Source organism: Nipponia nippon, unplaced genomic scaffold, assembly GCF_047370975.1.
Source record: "Nipponia nippon isolate SJK-2023a ecotype South Korea unplaced genomic scaffold, ASM4737097v1 scaffold_10, whole genome shotgun sequence".
NCBI classification, from domain to species: Eukaryota; Metazoa; Chordata; class Aves; order Pelecaniformes; family Threskiornithidae; genus Nipponia; species Nipponia nippon.
The window spans coordinates 22,118,309-22,136,594 of NW_028262291.1; the positions used below are offsets into that span (position 1 = coordinate 22,118,309).

Genomic DNA, 18,286 nt, shown 5'->3' on the forward strand with positions numbered 1-18,286 from the left:
ATTTGTTTTCAATTGCCCACAGCTGAAGCTGATGTTTTGTGATTATGTACAATTAATATGGCTATACACATGACTTTTTTCTCAATTTTCTCAAATTAATATTTTCTGTTTTCCTTCTTTTACAGAAACAAGGGACAAAGCGTGTGAGCCAATTGAAAGACTAGATACTTCTTTCCTCAATAATCAGGGTGAAATAGGTACTGTGTTGATTAGAAAGACCTGCCACTTGTTTAATTTTTAGGATCTGGTTATCTTTTTTTACATAAACAATTGCTACTATTAAAAATCAAGCCAAACATAAGAAAAAGAAGTCAAGAGATATTCAACAGCAATTAAAGCAATTAGTCACTTGTCTTCCCCTAAATCCTGTGGGGCTTGGTTTGTCTCAAGGTGCTACCAAACATTTTTTATATAGGTATTTGACATTTTTTAGCACCTCAGAGCTGCTAATGTTTCTTTGACATATAGGACTTTGATTAAGACAGCAACCTTTCTACATCTCATTTGAGCTGCTGGTTAGAAAAGCAGCTGGAAATGGAAGAAAACTCTCATAATATATTATTTGTCCCAATTCTAAAATTCTGATTGACTTTGCAGAGGCCAGGATTTTATGTTCAAAATCAAACTGCTTGATGAAAATATCAAAATATTTGATGCAGAGTAGGACGTATATGTTTGACAAATAAATACATTAGCATATATACATTACACATAGTTTAGTGATGTATGATCTAGACAGATGAGATAGGATGGCAAAAATGGATGAACTGACATTAATCCACAACTGTTTCTTTTTATTTTTTTGTTATAGGACTTAAACTGTTTAGCATTACTGAAATATAGCTATGTAGCTCCTTGATATTGTCAGCTTCTTAATTTCCTCTTTCCAACAGTCATTGACAATGCAGATGGCTCACGTTATAATGCAGATGGCACACGTCATAGCGGAGAGTCCTCAACCTCAGGTGTGGACGATGAAAATGTAGGTAGTGGATCAACACATGACACAACTCCCATGGATACCTCCATCAGGAGATCCAGCCCTTCATATTATGGAAGTGCTACTCCAGTCTCACAGCTGCCAGATCATTCTTCTGGAGGGGGTGAAAAAGAAATTCCTAGAAAAGATTCTGGTAAGGACAGTAGGTTGCCACTATATCCACTTTAAAATAACTGAGTGAAGGATTACATTGCTATTTAGAGGATATCATGAGGGAATGAGAAGTACTGTCTCTAATTAGTGTCCTGGAGAAGTAAAAGGAGAATGAGTGTCTTCAAAAGAAAGCAGAAGCATTTTGAATTTGTAAGGGTTTTTTTTTGATTGCATGGGAGTACAAAGCAGCCACACATCAGCATAGTTTCCCACATAAACCTTCCCAGGATGTTGAGAATAGATGGTTCTAAGAATTTGCACTTGTTCTTATTAAAATATTTATTTCATTAAAGGCTCAAAAACATATCTAGTAGTGAACACAGAGAGGTATGGGTATATAGAGATAAGGATAACATATTCTTATCTGTTCTCTAACAGGATGAATTGGCATTAAGTAATAAGAACAAGGAGGAGTTTACAGTACAAGTGACTTCTCTTTGTACAAATACAGGGGGGTTTTTAGGACATCTTCTTACTACAGCATATTACAAAATTCACAGAAAGATAAAAATGCCAAATTCAAATGTTACTGATATCTTCTTCCTTTAGGTGGTAAAACCAAATTCTATTTTCATTAAGCCCTAACAAATACAAATGCCATACTCTTTTCTAGGACATTTTGCAGGATGGCAAATTAGTGAATGACAGTGCCTTGCCTGTATCTTGCTTTCCTGTGGAAGTGGCATGTATTTTACGTTGCTTTTGTGGCTGAAATTCTCAGAGGTCTAAAAGACTAGCTCCCATTGAATCTAAGGGATACAAATATAATTCATCCTCTAAGTACAGTAAAGTTTACTGTGTGACCTCTGACTACTATCAAATCACCAATAACTTACCAGTGAAGGATACCAGTAGTTTGCATCATTATCCTCAATAAATACTGAAATTTAAAAAAAAAAAAAAATAGAGCAGAAACATTAGGATTATAAAATGACTTTTCACTGGCAGTATGCTCATAACATGTTATGCTTGTTCTTCCATGTAGTTAGCATCATAAAAGGTAAATCCTAACATTCTCTTCCTAAGCAAGCAGGATCAGAGCCATTCCCCAAGGCATATGCCATGTATTTCAATTGCTTGCCATGACAACTCTTATCAACTCTGCTTACATGCAGAGTTTAGATTTTTGGACTAAATCTCAGAATATATATCAGTAAAGAGGGGAATGCAAATAACTTTACTCATTGCTTTAGAATCCCTGTCCAGATGGTGTACAGGTACAATTAGAGCTTGAATCACGCAAACAGATCATTGCCAGAATGTTCACTGTAATACATACTCCTGTTGAAATAATCTGTTTTGCTGATATCCTTACTATGTTAGTAAAGTAAGGCTATTTGAGGTTGAATTATATGAAGAACCTAGTCCGTATCTTTCTTGTCTCTTGGACCAATAAATGAAGGAATGAAACTTGCAGTATAGAATAATTGAAGTAGTTGTGAGTACTGAGTGGCAACTCAGCTAATGAAATAGTAATGATTCATCCATCACCATACAGATGATGAAGTTTCTCCTGTATCACCTGATATCTCTTTGGTGACGGCAGCTGATGATTCCCCTGAAAAAGATGGCGGACAGTATCCTGCGAGTACTAGTAAGATTTATGTATTATAATAAATACAAAAAATATAGGTTGCATTAAAACTGCTTTCTTCTTCCAGCAGGGCATTCTGGTAAGTGGTGAAGTATACATCATCTCCAATTTTGGAAAGACATTGAAAGACAGTACTTTCCAGACTGGTTAAGTCAGAAATAAACTTCACTCTCTGGGACAAGGAGAGCAAAAACATTTACTGTATGTTTACTTCAATGCTTATACATGAGTTAGAAAGATTGTTGTTTTGTGTTTCCCACTGCTTTTTTATCACACCTACTTAGTCTATAAGGCACCACAAATTAGTGCAACCAATTATCACTTGAAGTCAATTTATTTCTGAGGTAGCAAAGGATATTTTTGTCAATGAAAGTGTCTGTGATTCTAATATATTTATGGTTGTGAATGCGGGTAATCCACATCAAAACCATGGCCTTGCTCACTAATTGACAAGCCACTTGTGCACTGCAAAACCTAATTTCATCCTTGTTGTTGGCAATATGCATGAGAAAAAATTGGGGCTTGTGGTGGCTCCACAGGCTTTGAGGGCTTAAAAGAACAGTAGCCATTTTCTCTGCTTTGTCCTTAAATAGCTGTACTGAGTAGGAGAAACTGCTTGTGATGTTTTTATCAAATATGTAGTGCACAGCAGCTACAGCAAATAAAAACTTTTAAAGTCATCTTACACATTTTAATGTGGAACTGTACATATATTCACTCTAGTTCTTAAGTTTAGAGTGGTAAAGACCTTTGCCCCAGAAAATAAAGTGAACCTAAAGGGAGAACATTGTAATTATACAGAAGAAATCTACAGAGGTGTGTTGTAGTAAAGACTGAACTGATTGATAGAAATGAAAGTTTCTTCCTGCTGACTCTTTTTTTCCCACCATGGAAGACCATGATAGTGAGGAATTTGCTTAATCGTTTGTTGATTGCTGATAGATGGTCAAATGGTCTATGTGACTTGGAGGGATGGTGCCCTCGTTACTGTATATAGAAATCACAGAACAGAGTAAGAATGAATACACATCTTACACGTCTTACACAGTTAGCAAAAGCTTTACTGAAAGACAGAAATCATTCGACCAAGCATCTTCACTCAGAGGATGTGAAGGTTAGTAACACCTTATAAATACATAGATGGAAAAAAGAAATATCAGGTTGATTTTCCCCCAAACCTTGAAAGCAAGTAGAGAATTTTCTGGTGCTTGTTTCAAGTGAAAGGTTTGATACAAAGTATTGCCTGTAAGGGGTGGGGCGGGGCGGGGGAAATCCCACCTGGTAACAGTGAGGAGTTTGTCTGGTTGACTCTGGTGACCATTTTTCCTTCATATTTGTTTGCTTTTGTATGTGTGTGTGACTTAGTGCTTCCTTGTACAGATGTTTCTGTACCCATTGCAAAAACCTGTGCATTGTTTCTAGGCAGGAAAGCTTTTGGTTTTCCTTTGCTACTTGATTATCAAACGTATTGACCCCAAATGCGTATGTCCCTTCCTGTTGCTAACAGTTCTCTCTCATTGGCATGACTATTTTACAGAGGGAAAACTACAGGTATTTAAGATTTTAAAAGATCAAAATAACTGTAGAGCTATGTAATAAAAGATGTCGATACTGATATATGTGTATCACAGACGTGATAGCATTGGCATGATTGCTTATTGACTTAGGGTTGATATATTGATTCTCTGGAAAAAAAGATTATAAAGGTACTGCACCTGGGCTTTTCTGATAGCTTTAGCTATTACTCAGTAACATCACTTTAAACCCAAACAGACCCATTTCATTTAATTTTACTGCATTACAAACAAATAAGTAATTTAGCACTCCTTTCAGAAGTTAAGTATAAGCTATGCATCTCCATGAGAAGTCATCAAATATTCAGTAGCACAGAAGAAAGTTACATGGACAACAAACAAGAAAGAAGATAAAGCCATGCCCCAATGTCTGCTAATTACATTGTGTGACAGTGCAAGCTCATTGGAATATCCTGGCCACAATTTTATTTCCCAGAGAAAAATCCCATAGATAGGAAAGGAGAAAATTAAGAAAAAAGTAAAGAAAACTATTCAGCATATATCTTCAGATAGATGGCTAAAAATATATCTATCTAATTCTATAGTGCGCACAAGTGAGAAACAAAACTGGTGGCTCTCCATCTATACTACATATCATTTGTAAACTTCAAGTTTGGTGAAAAGGTGTCTAGCTTGATCAAAACACTTCTTTGCTATGGGTTTGAAGTGAGAAATCACCACAGGTCCTTGTTCTTCAGATGATCCCCTTTCATTATTGCTCTGGCTTTGGACACTATTGGTGATGTTCTCCATTAAGTTCACAGTCCAGATTAATACACTGCCAGCACTTTGCCATTGACTTTCTCTCCTGGCTGAAACAAGTTTTTCTCTTTGCTATTAACAAGTTATGATTCATCTGTAGATCAGATGTCATAAAATTCTGTTGCTGATCGATGAGGTACTTCCCTAATTTATCAGAGCTAGTTACTCAAACAGTAACTGCGACTAATTTTGTTCATCCATATATAATAGACATTTTTATGCTCTGGTGGATTTTCCTTTTATTTGGTTTAGAGCATTCCCTGAAAAAAAATCTCATCAATGAAAAGTCTTATGTCCATACTTTGGCTGATCTGACAGGAAAGCTTCTGCATTGGTATTTTGTATGTGAAAGGAAGCCATGAATATGTATTCATCACTTAAGAAAATGAGCGCCTAAGGCTTGTTGTGGAAAGCAGGTAGAGGTGAGAATTTTGTGTGGTTACAGCAAGTCAGATGCCAATTATTTAGTTATTCAGTTATTTTATTGTTAACCAAATTTTTAGCATTATTATTTTTTTCAGAGTTCCATCCCAAAGTTCCAAATCTGAGCCCACTTCAGTTTTGATGGTCTGTCACTCAGAGATCAGATTTTGAATGTCCAGGTTTCCCATTTTCTGACACCAGTATCAGAGTAGTACTAGTAGTACTAAGTTTAGGGAGCAATTAGTGACTGTGAGAAGAGACAGTATTTATTCAGCCAAGGACAGCTTTTCAGAAAGGCAAAATCTTTTAGGTTTTGCTACCAAAATAGCTACACCTTGAAAAAGTGTAGTTCTGAGTTTAAGTCCATACATCTCATAGACTTTGCAATTAACAGATAAGCAAAACATAATTACTGCAAACTGAAAAACATTAGTTTATCCTGTTTGTTCATTAGAACTTTGATTCCTAGGTCTTGCATTTTCCAATGCTTTCATATATTGCACAAAAAGTGATCAAAACTAGTGTCTTTGATGTTAGTCTTCAAGGTATTTTTCTGAATTAATTATTTAAAGATTTTTTTATGAATTAAAAAAACTACATGATATCTTCTCTTCGCATTCAAGATATAGAAGTAAGATGGTCTAAATAGTGATAAAAATACTGCTTGAGAGGAATTGCCAGAATAAAAATATTTCCAGAGAAACATTTTGAAGTAGATTTTGCTTTCTTTTGGTGAATGTGTGTATGACTTGAAGTGCAGCTCTTCTTGCAAATTCTGCTTCTCAGTTTATTGATAAATAACTTTCTTAGCAGACAGAAAGGTTAAACAATTAACTGAGTTGAGGGATCTAAATTTCTATGGTGTGCATGCTTCTATTAGCTTTGAATGCTTCTTGTTCAAAATATTGGGGCATATTTCACATGCAGTACATATTTTGATCTGTCACACCTGAAATGCTATGCAGAATTCATTGACTTTACTGGACTTTCAGAGCTGGTAACAAAACCTTATATTTTAGTAGAATGTTTCAAACTTCACTTACACTAAAAGCATTGGATATTTTTGCTGTTGTAAGAATGTAATGATACCATGGGTTCATACATTCGCCTTGCACTCACATTTGTCTCAGTGGCAAGAGCATGCTCAGGGTGCTGGTGCTGGTGGACTTGACTTTGCTGGAGGAAAAGTGCTTCTCAAGAAATAATAACAAGATCTTGGTTGAATGAACCATGTCCTAACAGCTCCAGGGCCTCATCGTGACAAGCTGGAGAAAGCCACCACCCAAGCCTGGTGGAATGCATTCTCAAACCCCTGGTGGTGGTCAAATCCTGGAGGGAAGATGCAAGAAACCACACAAGCAACCAAGGGTAAAGAACGTCATGCTAAGAGGGGGCTTTGATTAGGGGCTGAACAACAAGAGCACCAGGGCAGCAAGCTTCAGAAGCATTAAGTGGAGGGGGGTTGAATGTGTGGTATATGTCACTGCTTTTTGTTACCTTGTGTTTGAAGTGGGAAAAGCAAAGTACCGGGCTATGCCTCACTGACTGTACATTTGGTAGTGACAGAGCAGCTGTCCACATTGTTCATGTACTGCAGAGGTATGCTGCGTGTCTGAAAGGGATGAGTATATGCGTCATTTTATAAAGGATGTACATGGGTTTTTCTTTTTCCTGTTTGGAGGCAACTTAGAAGTAGACTATTCCAATGAGAAGGACTTGTGGGAGAAAGGAAGAAAATGTTTTCAAGCCAGTACACTATGCTCACTCTGCTGGAAGAGGACAGAGTATGGTTAGTGCTGCGAGCATGCACAGGGCACTGAAATGTAGCTAAAAGAGCCGCCACGTTGAGGCAGCTTCAGCAGGGCCACGGCAGAGTGATGAATCCCTTGTGGGTGGAAGAACCAGGAGGAGATATGGACCATGGGAAGCACAGGGCTGTACACTCTCCTCTGTGATTGTAAGGCTGCATGTAAGGGAGGCAGGAAAGCATAACTGCTGTCAGCAGAAGACCTTGTGGGTTAGCGCTTCATGGCAGATTTAACATCATCACAGCAGATGTGACCTCAAGTGGCAATGGTTCAGATGACGAAGATTCTTCAGAGGAGACGATTTACCCAACAGTATTTCCAGGCTGGGACAGGAGTGTGGCCACGGACGAGTATGCTCCAAGTACTAGTAAGGAACTTCCTTTCTCTTTGGATGGTTTCTTTCTTCTTTTTCCTGCCCTACCTGATGTTCCTCCTCCTTTGCCACACATATGCTGTGTGAAAATTGGATGCTCTCCCGATCAGCTCTTGTTTCAAACACATCTCCTGTGCCACAGGAAAAACCCATTTAAATGTTGTGATGTCCATATCCTTAGAAGCACCATCTTCCATTGCTTCTAGAATAGATGTGTTGTCTCCATTCACATCTGATTTGTGGGCTTCCCTTGTGGCATGTTGTGTCTCAAGGAATAATTCCTCTTTGGAGGGAGTTTCCAGCCTCTATACAAGTGGCACAATAATTTCTGTTTGGATGCCAATACCTATTTGGCTTGCCTAACACAGTGGATCAAAAGAATCTAGATTCCTGTAATTTTTCTAAACAACAATCTCTTTCCATCCTTAAATGCCTGTTACAAACCTATGGAACATTACTCTTTGAAATGCTATGTTCTGCAAAAATATTGTGCATTGGTAATGTAATAGGAGTAAAGCTGCATCTTTCTCTCCATGCTATGTTGACGCCTAACTGGAAAGTGTTTCTTGTGTGGATTTTCCTGACAGCAGCAGGCCAAGGGGAGTGCGTGTGCCTTTTGACTGGAATGGCCATAGTTCTGAGCCCAGGCCCTTGACAGCATTGGCTCCACAGGGTTGTCAGTAGAAGAGAAGGCTAAACTAATGGGTGTGCTTATCTCTGGGTGTCCTTTTTCCTTGTCATGGATACTTCTTTCACATTTTGTACGTGATTTTATATTGTCTTGGTGGATGTTCCTCATTCTGGAGTCTATCTAAGGCTATCTGCTCTCTCATGCTGGCAAAGCCTGTGAGGAGCTCATTAACCTTATTGAATGTGAAGGGCTAGCAAAGACCCACAGGGCTTTTGACAACTCCTCTCAAGGGACCATGTTCTTACTTGGGACTGCCACTAGTGCTTGCATCTGGCTAAGTGTTTGAGGAATGTAATGATACCATGGGTTCATACATTCGCCTTGCACTCACATTTGTCTCAGTGGCAAGAGCATGCTCAGGGTGCTGGTGCTGGTGGACTTGACTTTGCTGGAGGAAAAGTGCTTCTCAAGAAATAATAACAAGATCTTGGTTGAATGAACCATGTCCTAACAGCTCCAGGGCCTCATCGTGACAAGCTGGAGAAAGCCACCACCCAAGCCTGGTGGAATGCATTCTCAAACCCCTGGTGGTGGTCAAATCCTGGAGGGAAGATGCAAGAAACCACACAAGCAACCAAGGGTAAAGAACGTCATGCTAAGAGGGGGCTTTGATTAGGGGCTGAACAACAAGAGCACCAGGGCAGCAAGCTTCAGAAGCATTAAGTGGAGGGGGTTGAATGTGTGGTATATGTCACTGCTTTTTGTTACCTTGTGTTTGAAGTGGGAAAAGCAAAGTACCGGGCTATGCCTCACTGACTGTACATTTGGTAGTGACAGAGCAGCTGTCCACATTGTTCATGTACTGCAGAGGTATGCTGCGTGTCTGAAAGGGATGAGTATATGCGTCATTTTATAAAGGATGTACATGGGTTTTTCTTTTTTCCTGTTTGGAGGCAACTTAGAAGTAGACTATTCCAATGAGAAGGACTTGTGGGAGAAAGGAAGAAAATGTTTTCAAGCCAGTACACTATGCTCACTCTGCTGGAAGAGGACAGAGTATGGTTAGTGCTGCGAGCATGCACAGGGCACTGAAATGTAGCTAAAAGAGCCGCCACGTTGAGGCAGCTTCAGCAGGGCCACGGCAGAGTGATGAATCCCTTGTGGGTGGAAGAACCAGGAGGAGATATGGACCATGGGAAGCACAGGGCTGTACACTCTCCTCTGTGATTGTAAGGCTGCATGTAAGGGAGGCAGGAAAGCATAACTGCTGTCAGCAGAAGACCTTGTGGGTTAGCGCTTCATGGCAGATTTAACATCATCACAGCAGATGTGACCTCAAGTGGCAATGGTTCAGATGACGAAGATTCTTCAGAGGAGACGATTTACCCAACAGTATTTCCAGGCTGGGACAGGAGTGTGGCCACGGACGAGTATGCTCCAAGTACTAGTAAGGAACTTCCTTTCTCTTTGGATGGTTTCTTTCTTCTTTTTCCTGCCCTACCTGATGTTCCTCCTCCTTTGCCACACATATGCTGTGTGAAAATTGGATGCTCTCCCGATCAGCTCTTGTTTCAAACACATCTCCTGTGCCACAGGAAAAACCCATTTAAATGTTGTGATGTCCATATCCTTAGAAGCACCATCTTCCATTGCTTCTAGAATAGATGTGTTGTCTCCATTCACATCTGATTTGTGGGCTTCCCTTGTGGCATGTTGTGTCTCAAGGAATAATTCCTCTTTGGAGGGAGTTTCCAGCCTCTATACAAGTGGCACAATAATTTCTGTTTGGATGCCAATACCTATTTGGCTTGCCTAACACAGTGGATCAAAAGAATCTAGATTCCTGTAATTTTTCTAAACAACAATCTCTTTCCATCCTTAAATGCCTGTTACAAACCTATGGAACATTACTCTTTGAAATGCTATGTTCTGCAAAAATATTGTGCATTGGTAATGTAATAGGAGTAAAGCTGCATCTTTCTCTCCATGCTATGTTGACGCCTAACTGGAAAGTGTTTCTTGTGTGGATTTTCCTGACAGCAGCAGGCCAAGGGGAGTGCGTGTGCCTTTTGACTGGAATGGCCATAGTTCTGAGCCCAGGCCCTTGACAGCATTGGCTCCACAGGGTTGTCAGTAGAAGAGAAGGCTAAACTAATGGGTGTGCTTATCTCTGGGTGTCCTTTTTCCTTGTCATGGATACTTCTTTCACATTTTGTACGTGATTTTATATTGTCTTGGTGGATGTTCCTCATTCTGGAGTCTATCTAAGGCTATCTGCTCTCTCATGCTGGCAAAGCCTGTGAGGAGCTCATTAACCTTATTGAATGTGAAGGGCTAGCAAAGACCCACAGGGCTTTTTGACAACTCCTCTCAAGGGACCATGTTCTTACTTGGGACTGCCACTAGTGCTTGCATCTGGCTAAGTGTTTGAGGAATGTAATGATACCATGGGTTCATACATTCGCCTTGCACTCACATTTGTCTCAGTGGCAAGAGCATGCTCAGGGTGCTGGTGCTGGTGGACTTGACTTTGCTGGAGGAAAAGTGCTTCTCAAGAAATAATAACAAGATCTTGGTTGAATGAACCATGTCCTAACAGCTCCAGGGCCTCATCGTGACAAGCTGGAGAAAGCCACCACCCAAGCCTGGTGGAATGCATTCTCAAACCCCTGGTGGTGGTCAAATCCTGGAGGGAAGATGCAAGAAACCACACAAGCAACCAAGGGTAAAGAACGTCATGCTAAGAGGGGGCTTTGATTAGGGGCTGAACAACAAGAGCACCAGGGCAGCAAGCTTCAGAAGCATTAAGTGGAGGGGGGTTGAATGTGTGGTATATGTCACTGCTTTTTGTTACCTTGTGTTTGAAGTGGGAAAAGCAAAGTACCGGGCTATGCCTCACTGACTGTACATTTGGTAGTGACAGAGCAGCTGTCCACATTGTTCATGTACTGCAGAGGTATGCTGCGTGTCTGAAAGGGATGAGTATATGCGTCATTTTATAAAGGATGTACATGGGTTTTTCTTTTTTCCTGTTTGGAGGCAACTTAGAAGTAGACTATTCCAATGAGAAGGACTTGTGGGAGAAAGGAAGAAAATGTTTTCAAGCCAGTACACTATGCTCACTCTGCTGGAAGAGGACAGAGTATGGTTAGTGCTGCGAGCATGCACAGGGCACTGAAATGTAGCTAAAAGAGCCGCCACGTTGAGGCAGCTTCAGCAGGGCCACGGCAGAGTGATGAATCCCTTGTGGGTGGAAGAACCAGGAGGAGATATGGACCATGGGAAGCACAGGGCTGTACACTCTCCTCTGTGATTGTAAGGCTGCATGTAAGGGAGGCAGGAAAGCATAACTGCTGTCAGCAGAAGACCTTGTGGGTTAGCGCTTCATGGCAGATTTAACATCATCACAGCAGATGTGACCTCAAGTGGCAATGGTTCAGATGACGAAGATTCTTCAGAGGAGACGATTTACCCAACAGTATTTCCAGGCTGGGACAGGAGTGTGGCCACGGACGAGTATGCTCCAAGTACTAGTAAGGAACTTCCTTTCTCTTTGGATGGTTTCTTTCTTCTTTTTCCTGCCCTACCTGATGTTCCTCCTCCTTTGCCACACATATGCTGTGTGAAAATTGGATGCTCTCCCGATCAGCTCTTGTTTCAAACACATCTCCTGTGCCACAGGAAAAACCCATTTAAATGTTGTGATGTCCATATCCTTAGAAGCACCATCTTCCATTGCTTCTAGAATAGATGTGTTGTCTCCATTCACATCTGATTTGTGGGCTTCCCTTGTGGCATGTTGTGTCTCAAGGAATAATTCCTCTTTGGAGGGAGTTTCCAGCCTCTATACAAGTGGCACAATAATTTCTGTTTGGATGCCAATACCTATTTGGCTTGCCTAACACAGTGGATCAAAAGAATCTAGATTCCTGTAATTTTTCTAAACAACAATCTCTTTCCATCCTTAAATGCCTGTTACAAACCTATGGAACATTACTCTTTGAAATGCTATGTTCTGCAAAAATATTGTGCATTGGTAATGTAATAGGAGTAAAGCTGCATCTTTCTCTCCATGCTATGTTGACGCCTAACTGGAAAGTGTTTCTTGTGTGGATTTTCCTGACAGCAGCAGGCCAAGGGGAGTGCGTGTGCCTTTTGACTGGAATGGCCATAGTTCTGAGCCCAGGCCCTTGACAGCATTGGCTCCACAGGGTTGTCAGTAGAAGAGAAGGCTAAACTAATGGGTGTGCTTATCTCTGGGTGTCCTTTTTCCTTGTCATGGATACTTCTTTCACATTTTGTACGTGATTTTATATTGTCTTGGTGGATGTTCCTCATTCTGGAGTCTATCTAAGGCTATCTGCTCTCTCATGCTGGCAAAGCCTGTGAGGAGCTCATTAACCTTATTGAATGTGAAGGGCTAGCAAAGACCCACAGGGCTTTTTGACAACTCCTCTCAAGGGACCATGTTCTTACTTGGGACTGCCACTAGTGCTTGCATCTGGCTAAGTGTTTGAGGAATGTAATGATACCATGGGTTCATACATTCGCCTTGCACTCACATTTGTCTCAGTGGCAAGAGCATGCTCAGGGTGCTGGTGCTGGTGGACTTGACTTTGCTGGAGGAAAAGTGCTTCTCAAGAAATAATAACAAGATCTTGGTTGAATGAACCATGTCCTAACAGCTCCAGGGCCTCATCGTGACAAGCTGGAGAAAGCCACCACCCAAGCCTGGTGGAATGCATTCTCAAACCCCTGGTGGTGGTCAAATCCTGGAGGGAAGATGCAAGAAACCACACAAGCAACCAAGGGTAAAGAACGTCATGCTAAGAGGGGGCTTTGATTAGGGGCTGAACAACAAGAGCACCAGGGCAGCAAGCTTCAGAAGCATTAAGTGGAGGGGGTTGAATGTGTGGTATATGTCACTGCTTTTTGTTACCTTGTGTTTGAAGTGGGAAAAGCAAAGTACCGGGCTATGCCTCACTGACTGTACATTTGGTAGTGACAGAGCAGCTGTCCACATTGTTCATGTACTGCAGAGGTATGCTGCGTGTCTGAAAGGGATGAGTATATGCGTCATTTTATAAAGGATGTACATGGGTTTTTCTTTTTTCCTGTTTGGAGGCAACTTAGAAGTAGACTATTCCAATGAGAAGGACTTGTGGGAGAAAGGAAGAAAATGTTTTCAAGCCAGTACACTATGCTCACTCTGCTGGAAGAGGACAGAGTATGGTTAGTGCTGCGAGCATGCACAGGGCACTGAAATGTAGCTAAAAGAGCCGCCACGTTGAGGCAGCTTCAGCAGGGCCACGGCAGAGTGATGAATCCCTTGTGGGTGGAAGAACCAGGAGGAGATATGGACCATGGGAAGCACAGGGCTGTACACTCTCCTCTGTGATTGTAAGGCTGCATGTAAGGGAGGCAGGAAAGCATAACTGCTGTCAGCAGAAGACCTTGTGGGTTAGCGCTTCATGGCAGATTTAACATCATCACAGCAGATGTGACCTCAAGTGGCAATGGTTCAGATGACGAAGATTCTTCAGAGGAGACGATTTACCCAACAGTATTTCCAGGCTGGGACAGGAGTGTGGCCACGGACGAGTATGCTCCAAGTACTAGTAAGGAACTTCCTTTCTCTTTGGATGGTTTCTTTCTTCTTTTTCCTGCCCTACCTGATGTTCCTCCTCCTTTGCCACACATATGCTGTGTGAAAATTGGATGCTCTCCCGATCAGCTCTTGTTTCAAACACATCTCCTGTGCCACAGGAAAAACCCATTTAAATGTTGTGATGTCCATATCCTTAGAAGCACCATCTTCCATTGCTTCTAGAATAGATGTGTTGTCTCCATTCACATCTGATTTGTGGGCTTCCCTTGTGGCATGTTGTGTCTCAAGGAATAATTCCTCTTTGGAGGGAGTTTCCAGCCTCTATACAAGTGGCACAATAATTTCTGTTTGGATGCCAATACCTATTTGGCTTGCCTAACACAGTGGATCAAAAGAATCTAGATTCCTGTAATTTTTCTAAACAACAATCTCTTTCCATCCTTAAATGCCTGTTACAAACCTATGGAACATTACTCTTTGAAATGCTATGTTCTGCAAAAATATTGTGCATTGGTAATGTAATAGGAGTAAAGCTGCATCTTTCTCTCCATGCTATGTTGACGCCTAACTGGAAAGTGTTTCTTGTGTGGATTTTCCTGACAGCAGCAGGCCAAGGGGAGTGCGTGTGCCTTTTGACTGGAATGGCCATAGTTCTGAGCCCAGGCCCTTGACAGCATTGGCTCCACAGGGTTGTCAGTAGAAGAGAAGGCTAAACTAATGGGTGTGCTTATCTCTGGGTGTCCTTTTTCCTTGTCATGGATACTTCTTTCACATTTTGTACGTGATTTTATATTGTCTTGGTGGATGTTCCTCATTCTGGAGTCTATCTAAGGCTATCTGCTCTCTCATGCTGGCAAAGCCTGTGAGGAGCTCATTAACCTTATTGAATGTGAAGGGCTAGCAAAGACCCACAGGGCTTTTTGACAACTCCTCTCAAGGGACCATGTTCTTACTTGGGACTGCCACTAGTGCTTGCATCTGGCTAAGTGTTTGAGGAATGTAATGATACCATGGGTTCATACATTCGCCTTGCACTCACATTTGTCTCAGTGGCAAGAGCATGCTCAGGGTGCTGGTGCTGGTGGACTTGACTTTGCTGGAGGAAAAGTGCTTCTCAAGAAATAATAACAAGATCTTGGTTGAATGAACCATGTCCTAACAGCTCCAGGGCCTCATCGTGACAAGCTGGAGAAAGCCACCACCCAAGCCTGGTGGAATGCATTCTCAAACCCCTGGTGGTGGTCAAATCCTGGAGGGAAGATGCAAGAAACCACACAAGCAACCAAGGGTAAAGAACGTCATGCTAAGAGGGGGCTTTGATTAGGGGCTGAACAACAAGAGCACCAGGGCAGCAAGCTTCAGAAGCATTAAGTGGAGGGGGTTGAATGTGTGGTATATGTCACTGCTTTTTGTTACCTTGTGTTTGAAGTGGGAAAAGCAAAGTACCGGGCTATGCCTCACTGACTGTACATTTGGTAGTGACAGAGCAGCTGTCCACATTGTTCATGTACTGCAGAGGTATGCTGCGTGTCTGAAAGGGATGAGTATATGCGTCATTTTATAAAGGATGTACATGGGTTTTTCTTTTTTCCTGTTTGGAGGCAACTTAGAAGTAGACTATTCCAATGAGAAGGACTTGTGGGAGAAAGGAAGAAAATGTTTTCAAGCCAGTACACTATGCTCACTCTGCTGGAAGAGGACAGAGTATGGTTAGTGCTGCGAGCATGCACAGGGCACTGAAATGTAGCTAAAAGAGCCGCCACGTTGAGGCAGCTTCAGCAGGGCCACGGCAGAGTGATGAATCCCTTGTGGGTGGAAGAACCAGGAGGAGATATGGACCATGGGAAGCACAGGGCTGTACACTCTCCTCTGTGATTGTAAGGCTGCATGTAAGGGAGGCAGGAAAGCATAACTGCTGTCAGCAGAAGACCTTGTGGGTTAGCGCTTCATGGCAGATTTAACATCATCACAGCAGATGTGACCTCAAGTGGCAATGGTTCAGATGACGAAGATTCTTCAGAGGAGACGATTTACCCAACAGTATTTCCAGGCTGGGACAGGAGTGTGGCCACGGACGAGTATGCTCCAAGTACTAGTAAGGAACTTCCTTTCTCTTTGGATGGTTTCTTTCTTCTTTTTCCTGCCCTACCTGATGTTCCTCCTCCTTTGCCACACATATGCTGTGTGAAAATTGGATGCTCTCCCGATCAGCTCTTGTTTCAAACACATCTCCTGTGCCACAGGAAAAACCCATTTAAATGTTGTGATGTCCATATCCTTAGAAGCACCATCTTCCATTGCTTCTAGAATAGATGTGTTGTCTCCATTCACATCTGATTTGTGGGCTTCCCTTGTGGCATGTTGTGTCTCAAGGAATAATTCCTCTTTGGAGGGAGTTTCCAGCCTCTATACAAGTGGCACAATAATTTCTGTTTGGATGCCAATACCTATTTGGCTTGCCTAACACAGTGGATCAAAAGAATCTAGATTCCTGTAATTTTTCTAAACAACAATCTCTTTCCATCCTTAAATGCCTGTTACAAACCTATGGAACATTACTCTTTGAAATGCTATGTTCTGCAAAAATATTGTGCATTGGTAATGTAATAGGAGTAAAGCTGCATCTTTCTCTCCATGCTATGTTGACGCCTAACTGGAAAGTGTTTCTTGTGTGGATTTTCCTGACAGCAGCAGGCCAAGGGGAGTGCGTGTGCCTTTTGACTGGAATGGCCATAGTTCTGAGCCCAGGCCCTTGACAGCATTGGCTCCACAGGGTTGTCAGTAGAAGAGAAGGCTAAACTAATGGGTGTGCTTATCTCTGGGTGTCCTTTTTCCTTGTCATGGATACTTCTTTCACATTTTGTACGTGATTTTATATTGTCTTGGTGGATGTTCCTCATTCTGGAGTCTATCTAAGGCTATCTGCTCTCTCATGCTGGCAAAGCCTGTGAGGAGCTCATTAACCTTATTGAATGTGAAGGGCTAGCAAAGACCCACAGGGCTTTTTGACAACTCCTCTCAAGGGACCATGTTCTTACTTGGGACTGCCACTAGTGCTTGCATCTGGCTAAGTGTTTGAGGAATGTAATGATACCATGGGTTCATACATTCGCCTTGCACTCACATTTGTCTCAGTGGCAAGAGCATGCTCAGGGTGCTGGTGCTGGTGGACTTGACTTTGCTGGAGGAAAAGTGCTTCTCAAGAAATAATAACAAGATCTTGGTTGAATGAACCATGTCCTAACAGCTCCAGGGCCTCATCGTGACAAGCTGGAGAAAGCCACCACCCAAGCCTGGTGGAATGCATTCTCAAACCCCTGGTGGTGGTCAAATCCTGGAGGGAAGATGCAAGAAACCACACAAGCAACCAAGGGTAAAGAACGTCATGCTAAGAGGGGGCTTTGATTAGGGGCTGAACAACAAGAGCACCAGGGCAGCAAGCTTCAGAAGCATTAAGTGGAGGGGGTTGAATGTGTGGTATATGTCACTGCTTTTTGTTACCTTGTGTTTGAAGTGGGAAAAGCAAAGTACCGGGCTATGCCTCACTGACTGTACATTTGGTAGTGACAGAGCAGCTGTCCACATTGTTCATGTACTGCAGAGGTATGCTGCGTGTCTGAAAGGGATGAGTATATGCGTCATTTTATAAAGGATGTACATGGGTTTTTCTTTTTTCCTGTTTGGAGGCAACTTAGAAGTAGACTATTCCAATGAGAAGGACTTGTGGGAGAAAGGAAGAAAATGTTTTCAAGCCAGTACACTATGCTCACTCTGCTGGAAGAGGACAGAGTATGGTTAGTGCTGCGAGCATGCACAGGGCACTGAAATGTAGCTAAAAGAGCCGCCACGTTGAGGCAGCTTCAGCAGGGCCACGGCAGAGTGATGAATCCCTTGTGGGTGGAAGAACCAGGAGGAGATATGGACCATGGGAAGCACAGGGCTGTACACTCTCCTCTGTGATTGTAAGGCTGCATGTAAGGGAGGCAGGAAAGCATAACTGCTGTCAGCAGAAGACCTTGTGGGTTAGCGCTTCATGGCAGATTTAACATCATCACAGCAGATGTGACCTCAAGTGGCAATGGTTCAGATGACGAAGATTCTTCAGAGGAGACGATTTACCCAACAGTATTTCCAGGCTGGGACAGGAGTGTGGCCACGGACGAGTATGCTCCAAGTACTAGTAAGGAACTTCCTTTCTCTTTGGATGGTTTCTTTCTTCTTTTTCCTGCCCTACCTGATGTTCCTCCTCCTTTGCCACACATATGCTGTGTGAAATTGGATGCTCTCCTGATCAGCTCTTGTTTCAGAAATGTCTCTTGTGATTGGAAAAATCATATGAGGTCCATATCGATGGAATGGT

The 18,286-nt window shown here is 42.1% G+C and overlaps 1 protein-coding gene across 11 annotated transcripts in view; it reads left to right on the forward strand.

Annotated features, from left to right (window-relative positions):
- CD44 (CD44 molecule (IN blood group)) overlaps positions 1-18,286 on the forward strand; it is a 65,093-nt gene that overhangs the window by 28,189 nt on the left and 18,618 nt on the right. For 5 of the 11 annotated variants that reach the window (XM_087745942.1, XM_087745950.1, XM_087745952.1 and 2 more), the window contains exons 4-18: positions 126-197; positions 894-1,133; positions 2,652-2,747; positions 6,749-6,874; positions 7,559-7,681; positions 8,833-8,958; positions 9,643-9,765; positions 10,918-11,043; positions 11,729-11,851; positions 13,004-13,129; positions 13,814-13,936; positions 15,089-15,214; positions 15,899-16,021; positions 17,174-17,299; positions 17,984-18,106. In XM_087745942.1, the coding sequence (XP_087602068.1) occupies positions 126-197; positions 894-1,133; positions 2,652-2,747; positions 6,749-6,874; positions 7,559-7,681; positions 8,833-8,958; positions 9,643-9,765; positions 10,918-11,043; positions 11,729-11,851; positions 13,004-13,129; positions 13,814-13,936; positions 15,089-15,214; positions 15,899-16,021; positions 17,174-17,299; positions 17,984-18,106 (1,902 nt within the window). The remainder of the gene's footprint in view (positions 1-125; positions 198-893; positions 1,134-2,651; positions 2,748-6,748; positions 6,875-7,558; positions 7,682-8,832; positions 8,959-9,642; positions 9,766-10,917; positions 11,044-11,728; positions 11,852-13,003; positions 13,130-13,813; positions 13,937-15,088; positions 15,215-15,898; positions 16,022-17,173; positions 17,300-17,983; positions 18,107-18,286) is intronic. The other 6 variants (XM_087745943.1, XM_087745945.1, XM_087745944.1 and 3 more) reach the window with 6 other exon arrangements.